A 9194-nucleotide genomic window follows, 5' to 3' on the forward strand; every position below is an offset into this window, starting at 1 on the left:
GTGCATAAAACCACTAAGTTCAAGAAAGGCAAGGGTAAAAAGAACTTCAAGAAGGACGGCAAGGGAGTTGCCGCGCCTGGTAAGCAAGCTGCCGGGAAGAAGTCAAAGAATGGACCCAAGCCTGAGACTGAGTGTTTTTGTTGCAATGGAAGTGGTCACTAGAAGCGGAACTTCCCCAAATACTTAGCGGACAAGAAGGCCGGCAAAACTAAAGGTATATGTGATATACATGTAATTTATGTGTACCTTACCAGTACTCGTAGTAGCTCCTGGGTATTTGATACCAGTGCGGTTGCTCACATTTGTAACTCAAAGCAGGAGCTGCGAAATAAGTGGAGACTGGCGAAGGACGAGGTGACGATGCACGTCGGGAATGGTTCCAAGGTTGATGTGATCGCCGTCGGCACGCTACCTCTACATTTACCTACAGGATTAGTTTTAAACCTCAATAATTGTTATTTAGTGCCAGCTTTGAGCATGAACATTGTATCAGGATCTTGTTTAATTCGAGATGGCTACTCATTTAAATCCAAGAATAATGGTTGTTCTATTTATATGAGAGATATGTTTTATGGTCATGCTCCGCTGGTGAATGGTTTATTCTTAATGAATCTCGAGCGTAATGTTACACATATTCATAATGTGAATACCAAAAGATGTAAGGTTGATAATGATAGTCCCACATACTTGTGGCACTGCCGTCTTGGTCACATAGGTGTCAAACACATGAAGAAGCTCCATGCAGATGAACTTTTGGAGTCTCTTGATTATGAATCATTTGACACGTGCGAACCATGCCTCATGGGTAAAATGACCAAGACTCCGTTCTCAGGAACAATGGAGCGAGCAACCAACTTATTGGAAATCATACATACTGATGTGGTCGGTCCAATGAGTGTTGAGGCTCGCGGTGGCTATCGTTATGTTCTCACCCTCACTAATGACTTGAGTAGATATGGATATGTCTACTTAATGAAACACAAGTCTGAGACCTTTGAAAAGTTCAAGGAATTTCAGAGTGAGGTCGAGAATCAATGTGACAGGAAAATCAAGTTCTTGCGATCAGATCACGGGGGAGAATAGTTGAGTGACGAATTTGGCACACACTTAAGGAAATGTGGAATACTTTCACAACTCACGCCGCCTGGAACACCTCAGCGTAATGGTGTGTCCGAACGTCGTAATCACACTCTATTGGATATGGTGCGATCTATGATGTCTCTTACCGATCTACCATTGTCATTTTGGGGCTATGCTTTAGAGACTGCCGCATTCACTTTAAAAAGGGCTCCATCAAAATTCGTTGAGACGACACCGTATGAATTATGGTTTGGGAAGAAACCTAACCTGTCGTTTCTAAAAGTTTGGGGATGCGATGCTTATGTCAAGAAACTTCAACCTGAAAAGCTCGAACCCAAATCGGGAAAATGCGTCTTCATAGGATACCCTAAAGAAACTATTGGGTATACCTTCTACCTCAGATCCGAAGGCAAGATCTTTTTGCCAAGAATGGTCCTTTCTAGAGAAAGAGTTTCTCTCGAAAGAAATAAGTGGGAGGAAAGTAGAACTTGATGAAGTATTACCTCTTGAACCGGGGAGTGGCGCAGCTCACAAAATTGTTCTTGAGGTGCCTGCACCGACTAGAGAGGAAGTTAATGATGATGATCATGAAACTTCAGATCAAGTTGCTACTAAACTTCATAGGTCCACAAGGACACATTCCACACCAGAGTGGTACGGCAACCCTGTCTTGGAAATCATGTTGTTAGACAACGGTGAACCTTCGAACTATGAAGAAGCGATGGCGGTCCCAGATTCCAACAAATGGCTGGAAGCCATGAAATCCGAGATAGGATCCATGTATGAAAACAAAGTATGGACTTTGACTGACTTGCCCGATGATCGGCGAGCCATAGAAAATAAATGGATCTTTAAGAAGAAGACAGACGCGGATGGTAATGTAACCATCTATAAAGCTCGGCTTGTCGCTAAGGGTTATCGACAAGTTCAAGGGGTTGACTACAATGAGACTTTCTCACCCGTAGCGAAGCTGAAGTCCGTCCGAATCATGTTAGCAATTGCCACATTCTATGATTATGAGATATGGCAAATGGACGTCAAAACGGCATTCCTTAATGGTTTCCTTAAGGAAGAATTGTATATGATGCAGCCGGAAGGTTTTGTTGATCCTAAGAATGTTGACAAGGTGTGCAAGCTCCAACGCTCGATCTATGGGCTGGTGCAAGCATCTTGGAGTTGGAACATTCCTTTTGATGAGATGATCAAAGCGTTTGGGTTTACGCAGACTTATGGAGAAGCCTGCATTTACAAGAAAGTGAGTGGGAGCTCTGTAGCATTTCTCATATTGTATGTGGATGACATACTGTTGATGGGAAATGATATAGAATTCTTGGAAAGCATAAAGGCCTACTTGAACAAGTGTTTTTCAATGAAGGATCTTGGAGAAGCTGCTTACATATTAGGCATCAAGATCTATAGGGATGGATCGAGACGCCTCATTGGTCTTTCAAAGAGTACGTACCATGACAAGATATTGAAGAAGTTCAATATGGACCAGTCAAAGAAGGGGTTCTTGTCTGTATTGCAAGGTACGAGATTGAGCACGGCTCAATGCCCGACCACGGCAGAAGATAGAGAAAAGATGAGTGCCGTCCCCTATGCCTCGGCCATAGGGTCTATCATGTATGCTTTGCTGTGTACCAGACCTGATGTAAACCTTGACGTAAGTTTGGTAGGAAGGTACCAATGTAATCCCGGCATGGAACACTGGACAGCGGTCAAGAATATCCTCAAGTACCTGAAGAGGACTAAGGATATGTTTCTCGTTTATGGAGGTGACGAAGAGCTCGTCGTAAAGGGTTACGTCGATGCTAGCTTCGACACAGATCTGGATGACTCTAAGTCACAAACCGGATACATGTATATTTTGAATGGTGGGGCAGTAAGTTGGTGCAGTTGCAGGCAAAGCGTTGTGGCGGGATCTGCATGTGAAGCAGAGTACATGGCAGCCTCGGAGGCAGCACAAGAAGCAAGCTGTGTGAAGGAGTTCATTACCGACCTAGGAGTCATACCCAATGCGTCAGGCCCGATGACTCTCTTCTGTGACAACACTAGAGCTATTGCCCTTGCCAATGAGCCCAGGTTTCACAGGAAGACCAGGCATATCAAACGTCGCTTCAACTCCATTCGTGAAAGTGTTCAAAATGGAGACATAGATATTTGTAAAGTCCATACGGACCTGAATGTGGCAGATCCGTTGACTAAACCTCTCCCTAGAGCAAAACATGATCAACACCAGAACTGCATGGGTGTTCGATTCATCACAATGTAACTAGGTTATTGACTCTAGTGCAAGTGGGAGACTGTTGAAAATATGCCCTAGAGGCAATAATAAAATGGTTATTATTATATTTCTTTGTTCATGATAATTGTCTATTGTTCATGCTATAATTGTGTTATCCGGAAATCGTAATACATGTGTGAATACATAGACCACAACACGTCCCTAGTGAGCCCCTAGTTGACTAGCTCGTTGATCAAAAGATAATCATGGTTTCCTGACTATGGACATTGGATGTCATTGATAACGGGATCACATCATTAGGAGAATGATGTGATGGACAAGACCCAATCCTAAGCATAGCTCAAAGATCGTGTAGTTCGTTTGCTATAGCTTTTCCAAATGTCAAGTATCATTTCCTTAGACCATGAGATTGTGCAACTCCCGCATACCGTAGGAGTGCTTTGGGTGTGCCAAACGTCACAACGTAACTGGGTGACTATAAAGGTACACTACGGGTATCTCCGAAAGTGTTTGTTGGGTTGGCACGAATCGAGACTGGGATTTGTCACTCCGTATGACGGAGAGGTATCTCTGGGCCCACTCGGTAATGCATCATCATAATGACCTCAATGTGACCAAGTGGTTGATCACGGGATCATGCATTACGGTACGAGTAAAGTGACTTGCCGGTAACGAGATTGAACGAGGTATTGGGATACCGACGATCGAGTCTCGGGCAAGTAACGTACCGATTGACAAAGGAAATTGTATACGGGATTGATCGAATCCTTGACATCGTGGTTCATCCGATGAGATCATCGAGGAGCATGTGGGAGCCAACATGGGTATCCAGATCCCGCTGTTGGGTATTGACCGGAGAGTCTCGGTCATGTCTGTGTGTCTCCCAAACCCATAGGGTCTACACACTTAAGGTTCGGTGACGCTAGGGTTGTTGAGATATTAGTATACGGTAACCCGAAAGTTGTTCGGAGTCCCGGATGAGATCCCGGACGTCACGAGGAGTTCCGGAATGGTCCGGAGGTGAAGATTTATATATAGGAAGTCAAGTTTCGGCCATCGGGGAGGTTTTCGGGGTAATCGGTATTCTATCGGGACCACCGGAAGGGTCCCGGGGTCCACCGGCTGGGGCCACCTATCCCGGAGGGCCCCATGGGCTGAAGTGGGAGGGGAACCAGCCCCAGATGGGCTGGTGCGCCCCCCATGGGCCTCCCCTGCGCCTAGGGTTGGAAACCCTAGGGGTGGGGGCGCCCCACTTGGCTTGGGGGCCACTCCACCCCCCTTGGCCGCCGCCTCCCTTGGAGATGGCATCTCCTAGGGCCAGCACCCCCTAGGGGTCCTATAAATAGTGGGGGGAAGGGAGGGCAGCCACACCCTAACCCCTGGCGCCTCCCTCTCCCTCCCATGGCACCTCTCCTTCTCGCAGTGCTCGGTGAAGCCCTGCCGAGATCGCCGTAGTTTCCACCACCACGCCGTCGTGCTGCTGGATCTCCATCAACCTCTCCTTCCCCCTTCTTGGATCAAGTTGGAGGAGACGTCTTCCCAACCGTACGTGTGTTGAACGCGGAGGTGCCGTCCGTTCGGCGCTAGGTCATCGGTGATTTGGGTCACGACGAGTACGACTCCATCAACCCCGTTCTCTTGAACGCTTTCGCGCGCGATCTACAAGGGTATGTAGATGCACTCCCCTCTCCCTCGTTGCTAGATGACTCCATAGATTGATCTTGGTGATGCATAGAAAATTTTAAAATTCTGCTACGTTACCCAACATACGTGGTATAAAAGTCTTTTTCACATTATTCTAGCTTACCCGAATCCTGATTGGTTCCACAATGTGCACTAATATGTTGAGCACATGTTCGAATGACAAAAATACCTTCAAATCGAATGGAAACCCTTGAGATGATGTTGGCATGGAACCCTTCTACACCTAAATGTCAGTGAAAATGGATGGAAGGGGGAGCTTACTTTTTGGATGTGGGTGGGCTAATGGGCATTGAATTTAAGATATCGCTCCACCAATCTATGACATCTATAGAAAAAGAGGAGGAAACTAGTGAGTTAATAATGTGCTTTAAGGAAATGCATAGGTTCATCAAAATGACTAGACCGAAGGCTTCTTGGGCATCATATTGAAGAATTTGTGAAGATTTGGGTCATGGCCTTCCAAATCTTTTATATCTAAATAGCTAGTCTTCGGTCTTCGCTAGCCTATTTCTCTCGACAACCTCAACAGGAAATATGCATGAGAAAATACGCACAAGAACGTGCAACGATGCATAGAAAAAAGTCTACTCAACATGCAAACATGCATGATAATTGTCATTCTATTATGCCATTTATATTTAATACATATTTTTACAACTATACAATAATCAGACACAATAAACCATATGTATCTTTAGTTTAGTACTCATACTATTACTCCAAATATTCATGTTCAATACAATCAAATCACATTGAAATATTGCAAAACATTCTCACAACAACGCGTCGGGGTATCATCTTGCTTAACTAAATGTTGCATCACAAAAGAAATCAACTAAATACAAACACATGTGACGCTATTCTTTCGGAGTGGGTAGCTTCTCTCGTCTGAAGGAATTTTTATCTAGTGTAGCAACAGGGTCACCCCGTTTCTTTGTTTTTTTCGCTCCCTGGCTAACAATCGCTTCACTGGTTCAAACACGGTTTCCTTTTTACTTTTGTTTCTGTTTTCGGTTTCTTTGTCTTTTTGCCAGTTTTCTTCGGTTTTTTGTTTTTCATTGGCTTTCATTGTTTCTTTATCGGTTTTTCATTTTTCTTTCATTTTCCTTATTTTTCCTTCATTTTCTTTGATTTGTTTTTGTTTCTTTTCTTGGTTTTCACTGGCATTTTTTCCTTTTCTTCTTCTTTTCCTCGGTTTTCCTTTTGCATCTTTCTTGTTTATATCAGTTTTTGTCATTTTATTTGTTTCTTTCTCGGTTTTCCATTCTATTTGTGGTGGTTTTCTGTTGTTTTTTTCCTTTTTATAATGATTTACTTTATTTCTTTTTAAGTTTTCATTGGTCTTCTTTTTTTATATGAAAAATATTTGATCACGCATTTTCAAAAAATTAAATGTGTATAAAAATGTTACCGATGTATACAATAAATGTTCACCGTACATTAAATAAAAGTAGACACCAAAAAACATATATTTAAAATATGTTAATTCTATATTTTCAAAATGTTAAACATGTATATAAATTGTTTCTGATGTATATTAAAAGTGTTCATTGTGTGTGACAAATGTCTATTGCCATCATTAAAATGTTCAACACATGATCAACATTTTTTATACATGTTTAACATCTTTACATATATGATCAACATTCTCTTATACATGTTTAACCTTTTAAAAATACATGATCAACATTATTTTCATACATATAGTCTATTTTTTGTATACATGGGAAACATTTTTCTATACATATTTAACATTTTTCAAATGTGTGATTAACATTTTTCAAATATGTAATTTACATTTTTGAAATGATAGATTAATATTTTATATTTTTTGTATACATTTTTCATAGACACGAGAAATTTTCTTATAAACATTTAGAAACATGAAAAAATAAAAAAAATCAAGTTGTGGCCTGTGGCCTCCCGCACACCTGGGCCGGCATAGTTTGACAGTCGCCTTCAGGAGAGGCTGCCCTATATCTTGCTATAAGTGAGATATAGACGTGCCCGCTTGGCGGCTTGGCGCTTCCCGCAATTAGGGTTGGGCCTTCATGCGGTCGGGGCCGGATGGCAGGATTGATATTTTGTCGGTTCGAGTAACACAGCGCACACTTGTGGGCTTGAAGATATCAAAAGGTTCTGTAGGAACATTTTACTGCTCCGCAACTAAACTATATGCATCAGCGTCACAATAAACTAGTACATACTTAGTACTCCCTCCGTTTTTTTTTACTCCACATATAAGATTTGTCTGGAGCCAAACTTTGTAGCGTTTGACCATATTTATATTAAAATATATCAACATCTACAAGTCTAAAGTCATATAATGGAAAAGTTAAATTCATGATGCATCTAATAATGTTGATTTCGTGTTGTGAATGTTGATACTTTTTTATAAAATTGGTCAAACTTTCTGAAAATTTACTTTAGATGAATCTTATATATGACGTAGAAAAGACCAAAGGGAGTAAGATTCTGTATATAGGCCCAGAAAACAGAGCAAATGCACGGTTTCTATCACACGTATTGACGTATTGTTGATGTTTTGGTTGAGTATGGAGCATTTATGATTTGGACGCACTTTTATTTTTGCGGGTGAGGACGCTCTTTTTTTTAGGGCAGGCAGTCACTTTCACTAATCTTTGATGAACCGTTGATCAGTCCTAGTATAAAATTATTTAGCATGGAAACATACCGGCTGCAACGAAATTTGTTCTGCACCTCAGCCTTAGTTAACCGCAAACATTGCCGGTAGATTTAGACACCGGAACGGACAAGCGACGGCACGAAACGAAATCCACTAAAGAAAGCGTCCATGACGCTCCACCGAGACAATATAAAATCCAAACATACCCAATATCCATCACAACTCACAATACAGAGCGCACCTTCTCACTGCTGCCTCGGAAGCAGCTAGCTAGGTACGCTTCGCTTAATCCCAGCCATGGCAAGCCGAGCTCTCCCTCTCCTGCAGCTCACTGCCACCCTCTTGGTGGCGCTACTCGCGACGTGCCATGCCGGCAGCATCGCCGTCTACTGGGGTCAGAACGACGGCGAGGCGTCGCTAGCAGAGACGTGCGCCTCCGGGAACTACGAGTTCGTCATCCTCGCTTTTCTCCCGAAGTTCGGCAAGGGCCAAACGCCACGGCTCGACCTTGCCAGCCACTGCGACCCTTCGTCCGGTGGCTGCAGAGGCCAGAGCAAGGACATCAAAATGTGCCAGAGCCGTGGCGTGAAAGTCCTTCTCTCCATCGGCGGCGGCGATGGTAGTTATGGCCTCTCTTCTCCCGGCGACGCACGGCAGGTTGCCTTGTACCTCTGGAACAACTACCTGGGCGGTGTGTCCTCGTCCGGTCCCCTCGGCAACGTCATGCTGGACGGCATTGACTTTGACATCGAGCAAGGCAGCGCCAACTTCTGGAACGATCTCGCCACTGACCTGAAGAATTTGGGAAAGAACGGAGGCAAGACCGTATTGCTGAGCGCGGCACCGCAGTGCCCATTCCCGGATGAATGGGACGGCGGTGCGATCAGCACGGGGCTGTTCGACCACGTGTGGGTGCAGTTCTACAACAACGAGGAATGCCAGTTCAGTGCAGGGCGGGGGGCATTCATGGACGCGTGGAAGAAGTGGGAGTCAGTGCCGGTCGGGAAGATCTTCTTGGGGCTTCCAGCCTCCAAGGACGCGGCGGGCACGGGGTTCGTCCCTGCCAGCGAGCTCACTTCGCGTGTGCTGCCGCTCATCAATGGCTCTTCAAAGTACGGTGGTGTCATGCTATGGTCCAAGTTCTATGATGACCAAACTGGCTACAGCTCCGCCATCAAGAGCGATGTGCGATAGTTCTCTCTAGTGTGTTTGGTTTAGTTGAGTTGTTATTATTGTGTGTCCTGTGTCGTGTATCATAGGATCATGTGTTAATTGCTTGAGATGACATCAGATATTGCCATATGTAAATATATGAATAAGAATAAAGTATAGTTTCTTTGAACCAAGTCCCATATTACATAAAATTTTGAACTCCATATTTTACATCATGCACTACACTGCTTTTGATTATAAAGAAAAGTACGTGTGTACAATATTTGGTCAATCAAATGTGGTTCTTGTTAAATATTGGTCCTTCAATTTGAATACCATTAACCGACAACATGAATCCTCGAATTT

The 9194-nt window shown here is 43.6% G+C and overlaps 1 protein-coding gene across 1 annotated transcript; it reads left to right on the plus strand.

Annotated features, from left to right (window-relative positions):
• Positions 1-7973: 7973 nt before the first annotated feature.
• LOC119272682 (acidic endochitinase SE2-like) lies at positions 7974-8870 on the plus strand. The gene has a single exon (XM_037554115.1). It carries the CDS (start codon positions 7974-7976, stop codon positions 8868-8870), a length of 897 nt encoding a protein of 298 aa, XP_037410012.1.
• Positions 8871-9194: the final 324 nt, after the last annotated feature.

This window comes from Triticum dicoccoides, chromosome 3A (assembly GCF_002162155.2).
Source record: "Triticum dicoccoides isolate Atlit2015 ecotype Zavitan chromosome 3A, WEW_v2.0, whole genome shotgun sequence".
NCBI lineage: Eukaryota > Viridiplantae > Streptophyta > Magnoliopsida > Poales > Poaceae > Triticum > Triticum dicoccoides.